This window comes from Meleagris gallopavo, chromosome 2 (assembly GCF_000146605.3).
Source record: "Meleagris gallopavo isolate NT-WF06-2002-E0010 breed Aviagen turkey brand Nicholas breeding stock chromosome 2, Turkey_5.1, whole genome shotgun sequence".
Classification (NCBI taxonomy): Eukaryota; Metazoa; Chordata; class Aves; order Galliformes; family Phasianidae; genus Meleagris; species Meleagris gallopavo.
In genome coordinates, this window is record NC_015012.2 from 57,009,297 (window position 1) to 57,025,390 (window position 16,094).

At 37.6% G+C, this 16,094-nt stretch overlaps 1 protein-coding gene across 1 annotated transcript in view; it reads left to right on the forward strand.

Moving 5' to 3' along the window:
* The first annotated feature begins 8,508 nt into the window (after positions 1–8,508).
* LOC100545776 (vesicular inhibitory amino acid transporter-like) overlaps positions 8,509–16,094 on the forward strand; it is a 30,265-nt gene continuing 22,679 nt past the window's right edge. The window contains exon 1 of the mRNA XM_031552214.1: positions 8,509–8,532. Within this exon, the coding sequence (XP_031408074.1) occupies positions 8,509–8,532 (24 nt within the window). The remainder of the gene's footprint in view (positions 8,533–16,094) is intronic.

Sequence of the window (16,094 nt, forward strand, 5' to 3'; positions counted from 1 at the left end):
TCTTCTCTTTTCTCTTTTTTATGATTGCTTTGCATCTTGTATTTTGGTGACTTAGCACCACAAGCCTGACTTTCATATTAAAAAAAGAAAAAAAAGATAGACTTTGGTTTTATATACTGAGTTGAAGTGTGGACAAATGAGCAACTATGATAAGCAAAAATGAATCTAAATAATAATCTAAATCTAAATAATCTAAATAATCTAAATAAGGTTGATTTTAGTAGTGATAAAATGTAAACATTAAGTCATTCAAGTCATGCTTTTCTGTTAAAATCATAAAAAAACAGTTTCCCTTATTACTTATACTGTAAGCTTGTCCTAGATTCTTAATTGTTTTTGGCGATGAAATGTGAATGAATTTGTTTCTTTCCATATGCCTAGGTTGTTTAATTTCCCCATAACAGCCTTCCTGGTGTTATAACATTAGAGTTATACGTTAATCATTCATGTTATTTCTTTGGAAGATTTTTTAGCATTGCTTCCTGACTAAATCAACTTTATAAAACTACATACTTAGAAAATGTAAAAAATATTTTATGAATGCCTGTTAAAAATTCTACTAACTTTTCATATGGATTCTTTTGGTATATCTTTTGTTCAGTATTTTTTTCCTTTTCTTCACCAATTTTAAAAGACTGACCTATTTATTTATTTTAATTTTAATTTGCTTTTTACCATGTTGTATAATTGCAATCAGTTTTTGTTCATGCTTCCCTATTCATGCTTCCCTGCCCTCTGAATTTTTCCCAGTCATAATTAGGTATAAGTTGCTTCACTTTTTTTATTCTCTCCTTTTTTATTTTTCCTTTGGCTGGAATCCATAAGATCAATTTTTCAGGTTCACGTATGTCACACAGACTGTAAATGCAAAAAGTCAGATAATTGTGGTCTCTGATGCACTTATGCATCAGAAGAACGATTAATCATGTAAGCAAGTATTTTTCTGAGCCAATCTAGAGAATTAATGCATATGCTGTGATTTACAAACATAAATAAAAATCAATAGATAGTAATGGAAGGAAAAGGACTTGGAGAGATTCAGGTATCTACTAAGAGCATTCTCCTGGGGGAGTACAAACATTTCAGATGTGAACAAAAGCCACTGATTGTGAACTGAGGAGGAAGAGAAGTATGAGAAGTTCTTCATATGAGGCATTTTCTGCCCTGTATTCTGAGCACCCTGCAGATAAGCATCAGATAAGTTTAATTTTTAAATTTTTAATTAAATCAGATAAGTTTAATTAATAAGTTTTTCTTTAGCCACGGAGAAGAATTGCCATCCTAAGAAAACCTGTGAAATGCCCTGCCTAACATGACTCACCTACTTGGAATAGAAGACCAATAGATCTTACCTTTATCAGAGGCACAGAAAACAAAATTGCAGAGGATAAAATATCTTAAATGACTAATATAATGAATTATCTAATCAATTTTCAGCTGAAGGACAGGGTAATTTCCTGTCTAGACCGTATTGTAGAAGTGCTTGATACTAATTTTCAGCAAGTGAAAGAAAAGCGCTGTGACTATTTTCCGTTTATACAAAGCCTACAGAAGACTGCAAGCTTTTGAGAGCAATACTAAGCTGACTAAAAACAGGATACACAATAAAAATTTCACATCTTACTCTCCTCTGTTTCTGTTCAGAGCAGACAGTATTTATTTCCAACTTACCAACAAAGACATATTTTGCTGCTAAAGCTAACTTTGCCTCAGTTTTTCACTTACAAACCTCAAGGCTGCATGACTTAGCTGCAATACTATCATGTCTGCTATACCAAATTAATAGAATTATTTGTGGAATAAAATGATGGTAGAAGTATCACTATTTGGTTGATAAGTTGCTTTCCCTGCTCAAATATTTTTCTTGCTATTTTAAACTATGGTTTCAAGCAGAATCAATTCTCTTTGGATTTGGCTCATTAAATACATTATTGCTTTGCAAACAATTTGATTTCTTTGATTGTTCATCATATGTTGTTACCTCTATATACTTGTTACCATTTAGTTGTTGTATGATCGGTATGGGGGAATCTCCTCCTTCATGTCAGTCTTAGCAACTACTTGGGATAGTTAATCTATAAATTGTAGAACTTCATTGATCATATATTCCTCTAACGGGACAGCAAAAAATATGAATATTTTTGGAGACAAAGTCAAAAAAATAAATATTTCCCAATTAATGCAAGTCTGAAGAACTGTGTTGTAGAAATGCTCTGAAATTTATTTGAAATGTTGAGAATATTCAATAACTGTAAAATAGATGCTACATGAAAAACTGCTCGGGCTTTTGAAATGAATCACACTATACGGAAGTTAGTTCACAAAAATGCAGTCATCAAACAATTTAGGTTGGAAAGCAGCCTGTGAAGGTCATCTTGTAAAATCTACAGGCCAAAGTGGATCTGGCTCAGTCTTTTTTGCATACTGAGTCTGTGACACTCAGTTCTTCATTTTCCCTATCTTTCTAGTGGGTTCTATTCTGTGGATGCCCACCTCTGCAGAAAAGCAGGGCTTGAGGACTGAAGCTTGGAGAGATCACTGATGAGAACAAAATAGGGACCAGAAAAGTTGGCAGCTGTCATTCACTGCAGTCCTGAGCATCACAGCCTTTTTCTCAAGAGCCAAATAAACCTGTTCTGGTGCTGGAGTAGCAGCATAGCTTTGGGTACCCTTTAGTAAGTAAACTTCGTATGGCATGAAATTAGAGGATTATAATTTAAATTCTGAGCTTCACTCCCACAAAAAGCATTTTGCTTTTCCATAATTTAAACTTATATTTCCTTTATGATAATTTAAGTTGGCAATTAGAAAAACAATCTCACAAAGGGTTTCGGTGTAGAACCAGAATAAAGAAGATCAATTATTCACAAGGTTTTTGAAATCCCATCCAAAAATTATGTTTATTTTAATGGCCTACAGGAAATCTGAAAAAGTCTTTCATCAAAAACCTGGAGTTATTTGAGCCAGTCTGTATGCACTAAAGAATATAAAGCATTTTAAATGCCTGAAATGGAAACAATTACATACTTGACAGTACTGAACATGCTGTTCGCACTAAACAAATACAGGTCAAATTCCTGACATGCTTAATCAGTTCTATTCAGAAAAATTCTTTTGACTTAGCAGAGAACTGTGCTGGAATAAAAAGTGAATACAGTCTTCAGGGTCTAACCTTATACTAAAAGATAGATCATATTTCCAGCATAACTCTATTTGTACTCTAGAACAGAACTGTAAGGCCAGTAGAGCTCTCTACTGTCACACACAAGCGAAGAAGGTGGATTTCAGACTACAAAAGTATTTTCAATAGCTGTAAAATCAAGCAAAAAGAATATTTGATGTTTTCCAAACTTAATTACCTTGTTTTACTATGATAGAGAGAGTAACATAGTCTGTCAGCATGCATCTTGAAATTAAATCTGCATGATATGTAAAATAATACTTGCCTGCTTCCATGGCACTGCTCTTGACTTCCTGAAACAAGATACAACAGGAATAGCACAGTTAATCATATTCTGATGTCAGAATTTCTCAGAAGAGGTGATTTTAAGAATCAAATTTTCAACACCACGCAGCTTGTGAAAATCCTTTCTCTAATCTTCATGTTAAAAGGAGTCAGATCACCCTCAAAACCACAGAACCCAGTTTTTAGGTTATCCTGCTCACAGGTCTTTTAAATATTATCTTGAGCTGCATACCTGCTAATGCAGTAGTGATACAGCCATTTTAAGATGCTTGCCATAAAATAGCATGTACTGAATGGTGGAAGAGGTACTAGGGATACGTTCTCATGCAAATACCGAAGGCAAGTTCTTTGCACTGTTATTGAGAGGAAGTAGGCAAGTCAATACCGATGACAAGTCTTTAGCTTTGCATTTAGCATGTAAAGACCCTGCCTGGGCCTGGAGGCATTGCTGTGGCAGCCCTAGTGTTCATGTCCTTTGTGGTTTATGATCACAAGAAAGAGACCAATACTCTCTGGCTTTGTATCTTGAGAAGTCACTCCAAGGAGCTGCCACCTCTTCTTTCCCAGGGCACCCAAATCCTGTGCTGGCACAAGTATTTCTACTGCTATTCATGGCCCAGCACAGAGATCTCATATAGATTTAAAAAAAATATGTGTGTATGTTGGGATACTGCTTTTCTTAAACCAGATCAATTCCCTGCTATGTTCCCCTGCAGAGCTGTGCAGACACTGACGTTACTGATAAGGCAGAGGCAGAAGCACTGCCACAGACTGCCAGAACACAGCCGGAGGGCAGTACTTTATTCCAGCAAAAGGTAGGTCTGATAGTCAGATAATTGTAGAAAAACCTGCCAAAGCTGGAATTACATATGACATTTCCCATAACAGCAAGGAAAATTACCGGAATCTCTCACCTTGGGCAGTGTTCCTGCAGCCAGTACCATCACACTTCACATCTCCAGACCTGCATCCCTCCAGGCTGCCATCACTGAGCTTACATCCACAGATAGGAGACTCCTGCAGCTTCCTCGTGAGAACAGGCATGCACACACATACACGTACATGCCTTCTGCAAGAAGAACACCAGCCAAAACTTATCTGAGAGCTATGAGGCTCTGAAAGACTCATAACAAAAGGCCATAGAATAAAACTCTTCCTGTTGCCAACATTGCCCTTGCATTCCAACAGGTTTGTTGAAAATTTTTGTATTTCTAAAGTGTCCCTTTTTTTATTTGAGTATAAAAAGAAGGAAAAGGATACTGCCTTTTTAACAAAAAAACATTGCAGTGCACATCTGACCACTATTTCTCTGACAGTATCACATATTTTATCCACTATACATGAGGCTGTAACATACATTAGATGTATTTCTGCAATATCTGCATTCTGTAGCAGGAAAGAGGCTTTTGTACTGCACTGAAATAGTCTATAAATGCAGCAAATATGGCTATCAGCCTGTTTAAAGAAAAGCATCTTTTAAATAAATAATAACAGAGACTAGGAAGTAAGCAGCACATTATCATGGATAAAGAACTTTTCAGTTCTCAGCACATATCTTAATATTTATTCTACGTTAGCCTAGTTCTGAGTCTTTGTCAGATACACAGCTACATGCAGGCATGTGCATTTGGTCCTGAAGCCAGTGCAGATGATACTAGATGATAGTGGTGTAGATAACAGTAGATGATATCTTCGAGCCAGATCAGAAGCTGTCAGAAATTGGCTTCAATGTAGCTCTGACAGTTTATACCAGCTGAGAATCAAGATTGCAATCTCGATGGGAAATGGAGTTTCGAAGACACATCAGAGTGTTTTTATAAAATGGTTTCAGATCCTTCAGCAAATAATTATCTTTGTATGCCCCAAATCTCCAACAGGTGGTTTCCTACTTATTCTATCAGTTTTGTTGATATTTTAACTTTAGTTTCTGTGACATAAAATTGAATTTGACTTATTACTTCAGACACTTAGAAATAGATCTAAAAAAATATTTAGATATCTAGAAGTAATACACATACACCCAACATTTTGCTTCTTATAACATATGCAGAATCATTACACACTCCAAATTATTATCAGAAAATGTTATATGCCAAACATGGAATTGCCTATTCACCAAATACTACTGAGTCCTAAGAAGAATCAAAATTCTAATTTCTCCAGTGTTTGGGATTTAACTAGGACTTGTAATCCCTAATTCAGCATAAAGCAAAGCATGCATTTGTTTGTTTGCTTGCTATTAAATAATTTAGAACACCTCTCTTCCATGGGAGTTGATGCCACCTCTGTTCATGTGCCAGCAACTTAGCAGTTGCTTCATGCTTTCAAGAACTGAATGTATTTTGTTCAGTGCATCCTCAGTTAGAGGGTCTGCACTGTCCACAACCCAAGAAGTGCTCTGATCAGGCAGGAGAGCAGATGGGCACATCCCCTCTACTGCTGAGGAAGTGGAGCATCACATGATGGAACACGGTCTCTACGGGATTGGAGATTGCATAGCACAGAGCTGGGATGCTCCAGAATTGCACAGTATTTCCAAGTCTGTCAGAAAGACTGGAAGTCTCAATATCCTGGATACCTTCAGGAGTAGGAGGTAGTCTGCACTGGAATTTTTCTGAAACAATATTTTCATCTTGAACTTTTATTTGAGTCTTACTTCTCACAGGTATCTCCATCCTTTGTCCTGAAACTCCCAATGTATCAGGGGAGGGAAAGGCTTCTTCTGTGGTATAGATTAAAGGTTATTCTTCATCCATCACATGTAATTTTACTAGCCCTCATACCATGTGTCTATAAAAATATTAAATATTCTGTTTTTTCTTGATTTGTGGTTGTTACATTAGAGAGTCATTTCTCAAATGAATTGAATCATTTGTCTGAACCATTCTAATTTCAGGATTACTAATAAAATGTTTTAAATACTTTGAAGTAATAAAGTTCATCAAATTAGCACATGTTGCAACCCTAAACTGTATCCAAGCAGTCTATCTTCAAATGTGCTCTTAAGAAGGTTTACACATATGTTAACAACTGGTTTGCTGAAGAGTATATACTGTATCAGATACCATCCTGATCAAGGATATTTAAAGGTTATTATCAAAAGCACTGACTATTGGATTAGACTGTTAAACTCACTAACATGAGGCTAATCTGGGAAAAATTCTGAGTGCTTAATTCTGTAGTAACTCCTTTGAAATTTTCAAGACTTCTTTCAGTGTTAAGATGTAAGATGTCTAGTACAGTGAAACATGTATTTGCATTCACAATTTCTTTAATGCAGTATCATTACTGGAAAAAAAAAAACTACAATCTACGAGGAAGTTTCTTGCACTTAGGAGGTCTAAAGCCACTTAAAATAATTAATAATATTAATTTACATCATCTTTATCAAACATATATATTAGGACAAATTATCTTCTGTGGCTAGTTCAGAACAGAATGATTAATCCCAGGCACACCGACTGAGATCACCAACACAAACTGTACTGGCAGCACAACACCATTTATGGCTTGAGAACACTTAACAGCTTCTGGTAAATAAATGGGGTGTTAGATTAATTAGTATTTGTGAAGCACTCTGATTTCCTAAGATGAAATGTGTCAAAAGTGCACATGCTTATTTCTTACTACGTTGCATTTTATAATGAAAAGTAAAGACATTTCCAGAATTGCAAATAAGTGCTCATTAAGCAAGAGCTTTAATTAATGCAAAATAGCAGGAATATTCTGTGCTACATCTGGAAATACCTGATAGCATACATACAACAAACATTTGGGTTCTAATGCTCAATTGTTGATCTCTGACTGGTGCTTGACAGGCACAGGGCTAGAGGAAAGTTCAGAAGAGGATGCCTAGTGCGGAAAGTGCTGCCCAGTGATGTGATGCCTAACTTGAGTCAGCACTGTGTACTCCAAGATGCTTCCAGAGAGGTCACAAGCTTCTTAGGTCTACTCTCACTTCTCCCCAGCTAGATCCCAGTTTTCAGAGGAGGTGTAAGAATCACCATGACTATCAGAACTGGTAAGACTGTTCTTCATGCAGGAAGAAGGCGAAGATGCCAATAAAGCAAACTAGCCATGAAACTGAAGTTCATCTCAGAATGAATAGTTTGTGCAGCTGGGTTCAGAGACAAACACTTACTTTCTTTCTCATTCTGTAAACTAGTTGTAGACCATACCATACCAAAGATCTCATACTAATGCTATATGACTTTCTCTGAGCACTGACTTCCTTTGCACAATAACAACATCTCCTTGACAGAACATATCATCTTAGTGGTCTCTGTTTCTTTACCATTTTGTGTGTGAGATGCAGCTGAGATAGCGACTTCTGAGAGGGGTAAACCTTCTTTTTCTCCACTGTTACATATGGTCTTCTAACAACCATGCAGATTGTTATGCTGGGTTTAATCTCCAGAAGATATTTTTTCTAGAACTTACGAATGGTTCACTGATACAGTCTAATAGACAGTTCTCTTGCTCTGGGTACATCCTAAATGCAGCTGTCTGTAGATGATCAAAATAAAGGTGAAAAATTCCTAACATCCACTGTAGAGGGAGAAAAAGGTCTGTATCTCTCAAAATACCACAGACACCTTTTTATCTTGGTTAGTTAGAAAGAAGGAAGAATTTGGCAAGCCAGTGTACAATGGCCAGAAGAGCATTTACTGCCTGTACAAAAATTTCCCGCAGGGAAAGTTCAAGCTTTCAAAAAGAAATCCTGCAGGAAATAGATTCTTATCCAACCATAAGCACCACTCACAAAGTGAAGTTCTATTGCCCTTGATGACAAAAGGGATTTAATAGTTGAGAGAAATTTTACTGTTACTAAGAATTTTCTTATCTCTTACTGTGTTGGGTTGTTCTTTTTTTGTTTGTTTGTTTTCAGATCTGTGCAATTTTTAGTGTACCTGTGGGTTAAAGTAATCTTAGCATTTTCTGTACCAACAGCACAACTTTCAAGATGAAACCGTGTTATCTGAACTGTTTTCTATCTGTAGCCTAGCTATTCATATATATATCAATCCTATATGGGAAGAAGAATGGCTAGTATAGTTTTACGTGTGGTAAGTGCACCTTCCTTTGATAGATTAGTCAACAGAATAATGGATTGCAATGTAGGACCTTTTTTTAGTATTTTTTTCCTGTGAGTTAATTTTACTAAATTTAGTTCAATATTACTAGAATTGTTTCCCTGCATCCAATACATGGCATGTGACATCTCACTAGCAAAGTACCTATCACACGTGCACATGTTTATGCAAATATCTATTATATCTATTGCTGAAGATAAGATTTAAAAATAAGTAAAGAGCACTATTTCCTTTGCAGCTGTGTGGAACAGAAACTGTTATTTAGTCGTGAGATATCTGGAAAGGTGAAATCAACAGTATGCTTAGCCTTTTGAAGTTAGGAATCTTTTTACAAACTTTGCTTGAAACCTGTAGGATTAAATGCTGAATCATTTACTACTACTGAAATTATATGAGTTATTATATGAATATTATATGAATTTTGTTGAGTACAAGTTTAGGCCTGTTTATGGGAACTGTTGAGTCACAGCCTGAACCACTAATTTCCACATAAGGAAAGGACTGTGTCAGCCCTGGGAGCACAGCTGAGGGCAATTCTGCTGTATGACCAGAAGGGGCGGAACCTGGCTGCACCTCTCTTAGACCCCATTTAAGGGCTGACTGCCACTATGGAAGGATATTTGGTTGGAGATCTCTTCTTTGTGGAATTTTTCTTTATGAGCTTAGATTCTTAGAGATGAGTGAGTATTCATTTTCTGTTTGTACTTTTGCTATTCCACTCCTGTATTGCCTTTCCATTGTGCTAATCTTTTTGACTGTAACAGCCCCGGAAACTCAAGTCTTTTCAGATTCTTTTGGCTTTGGTTAGGCACATTAAGCTTAGCATTGATTTTCAATAACTGTATTGGAAAGAGATTCTCTCTCGTGCACGTTATTAAAATAATTTCTAGCCAAAAATAGACTCACTTCTAGAACCTCATTTTCACCTTGTTCCTACCTTAGTCCCTGCTTTTCCTCAAATCTCTGTATCATTGCTTGTATATTTTTTTTATCAACCTGCATATTTATAATGTGAGATACTCTTTAGATTTTAAATGGTAAATTAATTAATTAGAGATCTCCTTTAGGAAAAAAAAACTACTTTTTCATGTTTTATGTCCATATTTTAGACCTTCATTTCTCATAATCTAACAGTGAGGTTAAGACCCAAGAGTGACACTTAAGTCCAACTTTTAAGTATCAAGATGGCTAGAACTCTTTTTTGCATTATCTGTTTGAATTCTTTGATAAAAGTCTGTTTTGCATGAAATTCAGTGGAATTTGGAAACTGGGCTTTTTCCAGTCACTAATTATGGCTTTTACAAGGCACAACTATCCAAAAATCAGAGGAGTGAAGGAAGTAACCCCTCTTATTAAACCATTACAGCTGTTATTTTCCTGGGACAGAGGTGCAGGCTTGGGTACAGTCTGAATCTCCATGGTGAACTGGCAGCAAGGCTGTAGTAGAAATGGTAAGTCACAGCTTGAAGCAGTGATTGAACACCTGGTAGGGCCAACCTAGGGGAGCCCAGGTGCATGCAGTGCACCTGAATGATTGGAAGGGCTGGAACTAGGATCCATGCTTCCCAGACCTCATTTAAGGGTTGGCAGTGGAGGTGAGGGTATCTCACTAGAGATTCCTGTCTACCTGGGGCCTTCCAAGGGTGAGCAGCTTTTTTCTTTTTTTTTTTTTTTCCTGTATCTGCAGCTGCTGCACTTGCATTTATCCTCACTTGCTGTAGCCTGAGACTTTGCTGCCCTGCTGTCATTGCTGTGTTTTCCATTGCATTATAGAGTTACAAAGGCCTATACCTGGCAGTGCTGGAACACCAACTGCACACCAGCACTGATGGAAGAAGCTATTTCCCACAAATAACTCTTTTCTTTATGCTGTGTAAACTAACATGTACACAGAAAATTTTCATTTTTCCTTGATTCTTCATCTCTAACTTATCAATAAGCATGCGTTTCACCAGGCTATAGGGGTTTCTAATGTTTGTCCCTTCTGCTCTCTTCCTCGAAACTTTGATCTTATGCACAGCTGGAGAAACCTGCTGGGTCAGAGTGAATTGCAGCCCAGCAAGTAGAGCATACATGAGGCAGGCTTCTTAGTCACAGGTGCACCCTGGATTGTACTACAGTCTGTGATTATTATATCTATATGAGAAGCTGAAAGGACCTTCAAGTTCTTGTGTCAGCTCAGGCAAAGGATGGATTTGTGCCCTGTATGTGGTCTTCAGTGATTACTATTATCCCTGCTTCATCAGCTATCAGAAGCAACAAAGATGTACCTGTCTTTTATTTACTTTCTGTGACTCAGAAAGGGAAGGGCTTGGTTTTCAGGTCCCCAGTACTGACTGGACTCACAGCTGGGATACAGAGCTGGGAGAAAGCGCTCATCTCTGCAAAAAGAGGAAAGAATAAATGCTACTTTGCCCCCTTGATATTTTCTTTCAGCTAAGTTTTGTGACTGTACAGAGAGCCAAGGCTTCACAGAACTGCAGCTTTCCCCATGTTGCAGAAACACTTATTGCAACTGTGCCCTGGCACTGCTCAGTCTTGTGCTCCACAGGTCCCTGTATGAGTTGATCTCTATCTGTTCAAAACTCTTTTATGCTAGAATTCACTGAAAATTAGTGACTCCAATTGTGAAAGTTGTGAAATGTTTTGGATGTTTTATTGCTCTTCCAAAGTAAGGACTTTAAGACCCAAAACAGACTAAAAAGGAAATATCTGCTTTGGAAGGATGGAGTCAGAGGAGTAACCTGAGAGGTCTTGGGGAAGAACAGATGGAGATGTGCTTCACTTTTGTGAGGTTGAATTTAAGCCTCCAGAGCAGTCCCACTGCTGCAATCTTGTTCACAAGTTCAGTTCCCAATGTGAATAAACTTTCTGATAGAGGATGAGCCAGGCCACAGGAATAACCCTCTGCTGAGTCTCCACACACCATATTACAAACCCATTTGGGAGCTCTGTGGCCATGAAGGCCTGCTGCACTCTTTCTGATCTGGGGAGAGACTCAGTGTCATGACATGTGAGTCATAACAGTCCTACAATTGCCTCCAAAGCTTTCACTGGATGGTTTTGTCTCTCACAAAATTAAGTGGAAAATGACACACATCCTCTGTTTATCTGAGACAAAATCCAGGCCTAATTCCTTCAGTAAATAACTTTACAAGGAGAGCCCAGCTTTTCTGTTTTCCACATTAGCTCAGGTTAATTAATAGTGAATTCTTAACTAATAAATGAATTCTTTAGGGAAAAATCCTCTTTGTCTCATCTCACTTTTTTTTTTATCACTGTCCAAAGAATTTTAATTTTGTAACAGCAAATGCCAAATAATCATTTTCTAATTTGGAAAAAAAAGAAAAATCATGCCATACATTTTTGGACTTCCATGCCCAAAAGTACCTAATTCCAACAGATGGGAGGTAAAATTTGCCCTTTTACTCCCTTCTTCTCTCTTTCTGCTAACTGAGCATTACCTATATTTAGCATGCCAGTGGAGACTGCAAGTCAGGCACACAGCAAACTGAATCTAGACTTTGTACTCAGAGATACGGGAGGAAGGACAGTAGGTTTTAAAATGTGTTTCCCCCTGCAGAGCTTTTTTGGAGTGCTATACCAGGGAGTGCTTGTAGAGTAACTCGCTCCAAGGAAACAGAGGTGCCCCAGGTTGATTATTTATGATTTCAGTCCAATAGATTTAGTGACATTTTGGCTGTGAATAATAATCTGGGTATTTAACCTGTCTAGGTTTAACTCAGACAAGGTCATATTAATCAGCAAGATAAACAGTGTATTAGGTGTTCTGGAGGAGCTGGCAAGGTGCTATTGACTAAAAGGTGCCAATTTTAGTTTATTTTAATTTATTCCAGTTCCAGGAATCTCTAGAAACAGGGATTTGATTGTACATGTTAGCGAGCCTGATGTGGCTGTGATGGGTGTAACTGTGTTTGCAAATTATTATTATTATTACGCATACATTCGTTTTCTGACCACAGTGTGCCAAAGCACTCAGGAGCACACAAAACAGAGCCCTGTTCCTAATGGTTCTGTCCAGAAAAAAATAAAATAAAATCAATCACTGTGTTGATTGCTTGCTCTGGACACCAAACTCCTTCTAAAAAGAGGCAATTAAATCTTTCGATTTTTGTGTTTCCCATCAAGAGATAGAGAGGAAGTGAGTGAGCTTTAAGACTGCAAATACTTGGAACTGTCTCAGAGCTTGTTACATCGGAAGTGAGGCAATTCAAGGGGCAGAATACTTTGTACCTCCTGGCAGCTCTCTCTTTCCTTGTTTAAAACTGCCTTGTTTGCAAAAGGGCTACGCATGGGTGTACATGAAAGCAACTAAAGCTGTTGTTCACAAGGTTCCTGAAATACATTAACCTTGTCTTGGAATGGGCAGGCATTTCATTTAATGGTTAGAGGAGAGGCAATGAGATTCTTGAACTCTAGCTTACATCAATATTTAACTTTGAGGAAGGCTAGAATTCAGAGAGCTATTGCTTTTTACCTTTGCTTTAATTAGTACTATTCTCCTTTCCCAAGATATCTGAAGGTTGTAACAAGAAATATTTAGATCCCTCTTTCCATATTCATTGAATATACTGATATTATATTTTATTAAAGAGTCTCAAATAGCTTACATCCCAGTCTTAATAACTGTATGCACTACGAGCTTCTGTTTCCTCAAGCTACAGACAAATCCTATTACAGGGAGTAGATTAAACTGGGCCTTGGCAGATCTTTGCAATTCCCTGACAAAAAAGGACAAGTTGTCTGTCTAATAAGACAACATCATGATCAGCATAATACTATGCATTTCACTGCTCTCAGACACAAGTTTTATGCGCACCTCTTCTAGCAGCTACCTTACCCAAATAAAAACCAAGCAGTTCTGTTGTAACAATAAACTAAGCTATCTTGTAGAAAGAATTACTTTGGGTTCACTTTATGTGAATGAACCATCAGTCAACAACAACAGCCTGCTTGATCATGCCCTCTGGCTCCACATCCACATGGGACCAAGCTCATCCAGATTTGCTTCTGCCATTATAAATGGTGCTTATGCCTCTGTGTACAAACATGAGTCTGGAACAGAGAGAGGACAGAGCCAGAGCTGGTGTAGAAGAGCACCAAATAGCATTATATTCAACTTCTTCTTGGGCTCTGCGGTGCAGTGAAGGATGATCCTTGAGTTATGAATACAATGGAAAAGGGTTACAGCACAGAGCAAAATATCCCTTTAAAATGCTTCAAATGCTCATATACAGTTTGTTTGTTTGTTTCACAACAATAGAAACTAGTTTAAGCGGTCAGATGCTTGTAGTCAGATTTTAAAAGTGGCCACGTGAATTTTTTGCTTTATTTTCATTTTGTGCGGGAATGAAGAGAGCTGGTGGCACCACTAGTGGAGTATCAGACCGGCACAGGGGACTGAGAAGAGCATGTCTTCCAGAATCTGACCTGTTGACCAAGATTTCTCCCTCCTACAGAATTCCCATAGAGATCAAAGATAGGAAACAGACAGCGTGAGGAAATCCTGGATTCCTTGGATGTTATTTTAGTAAAGTTAATAAGACTATAAATAGCATATAAAAACCAGGAGACCGTAATCCTTGCTGTTTTCCCAAAGATAGAGCGCTATCAGTAGACTTACAAAGAAATACCAACAAATGATTGTTGTTTCTCAAAAAAGGTTGCATGCAACAAAACCCGTGAACAATTCTTGCTATCTCTCCATGAAGGTAGCTTACCACAAAACTGTGTGTGTTACACTGTCTTAGAGAAAGGCAACAGTGACAGAACAGATCAATCACAAGTGGTTGCTCGGAAGAGGGAATGTAAAATCATGCCCAGGCTTGTACAAATGCTGTCTTAAGATGGATGTTCTTGGAAGAGAAACAATGTGACAGCAAGCCCAGGTTAGACACAGCTGTGCAGTCCTCACTGGAAAGAAAAAGGCTAAGAGAGCAAGTGGGGGAGATGATTCACAGGTGTTTTGAATGGTGACTGTAAAATACCTCAGCATTGCACCTGATAAAAATGGCACTAACCTTTATAGAAAGCCATTCGCAGAGGGAATGTGAACAGATAAGCACCATTCTGGATATTGTTTATGTATTATTTATGCTCTCAATCTACAATATACTTGCTGAGATAGACTAGTGATGCTACTAAAGGAACTCAGGCCCTATCAGCAATTGCAAGTGACCTGAACTCTTCAGAGAAATGTCCAGTACAATGTCTGCACAGTCTCTCCGATTCTACTTTGGTGTTAATAAACTTAACCAGAATGATTTTATACTGCATCTCTGAACTCTAAATACCACCTGCATATTTGCTAGTAACTTTTATGCCTAGCTTCTGTTTGCATCCTTCTATATTAAAGGTTGTGCTTATCTCTCCCCAGAATGTTCTTTTGTGATCCCTCCACTCAATCAAGACCAGAAGCAATAAAGCGCTAGTTTTGTTAGCTGTCAAAACCACCACATAGGGTTACACCAGTATGCTTCCAATCAATTGTGAAATATTTTATTCACTGTAAATAGTTATTCAATACATTTAAGAAACTCTTAGAAGGCAGACAAAGCAATTATAGGCACATCAAGGCCACTGCTTGTTTGTCCTCTGTTTGTAAATAAAACCTTCTGAGATAATGTGTCAGACTTTCTTCCCACTGCTCTTAACTGTACCAGGTGTAAAATTCACACAGACAGGATTATGACAGCCAGGGATTACAGCTGGATGGAAAGCAAAGATACAGCAATGAACCTTCCTCAACAGTATCAGCCCCCTCCTTTGGCAAGTTTAAACACACGCTATACATCTCCAGTATATTTTTCTTGTAAGCCCATAGGATGATAGTGAACTCTCAGTCTCCCAGGGAGTCTGAATGTGCAGCTGAAGGAAGTGTGCACTCCTTAATGGGAAATGACTATAAGCACAATTTGTTTCAAAGTGATTGTAAAAATACTGTTGAATCTCTACATTTCTGGAGTTACAGAACAGGATGCTGGCTGTAATACTCACTTTCTTTATAGGATACAGCATAGCCTGTGCAATAAAGATGGGTGGAACAGATCTGTCTTAGGATAAATCTTTTTTGAGATAGAGGAAAAAGATTTTCTTTAAATCAGCAGATATAAAAAAGTAACCTTTTACCATCATCAGCAGCTAAGGTTGAATCTTCACATAGGAGTTTCTTCTTTCACATTTCTTCTTTTCCTTTTGACAGCTATTTGTTTTCCATTGCAGCAGAGTGGCAGACAAGTGTTCACTCAGGTGCTAGTTCAATAAAATTTGGGGTAGATATATGAAATTCAAGGCAGATATGTATACAGCAGTTTGGGATCCTGTTGTCAAATCCACTTAACTGTATTAAAACTCACCATATTTTGTCAATCATAATTTTGTTTGCTATTTGAGACTGACATAATTTTAGATTTGTCATTCTTCCTCTGATGCAAGTCATACCAGTGTACCAATGAGTACAATTCTGACCAATATTTTGTCCACGATCTTTCTGTATAATTTTTAGCATGGAAAAA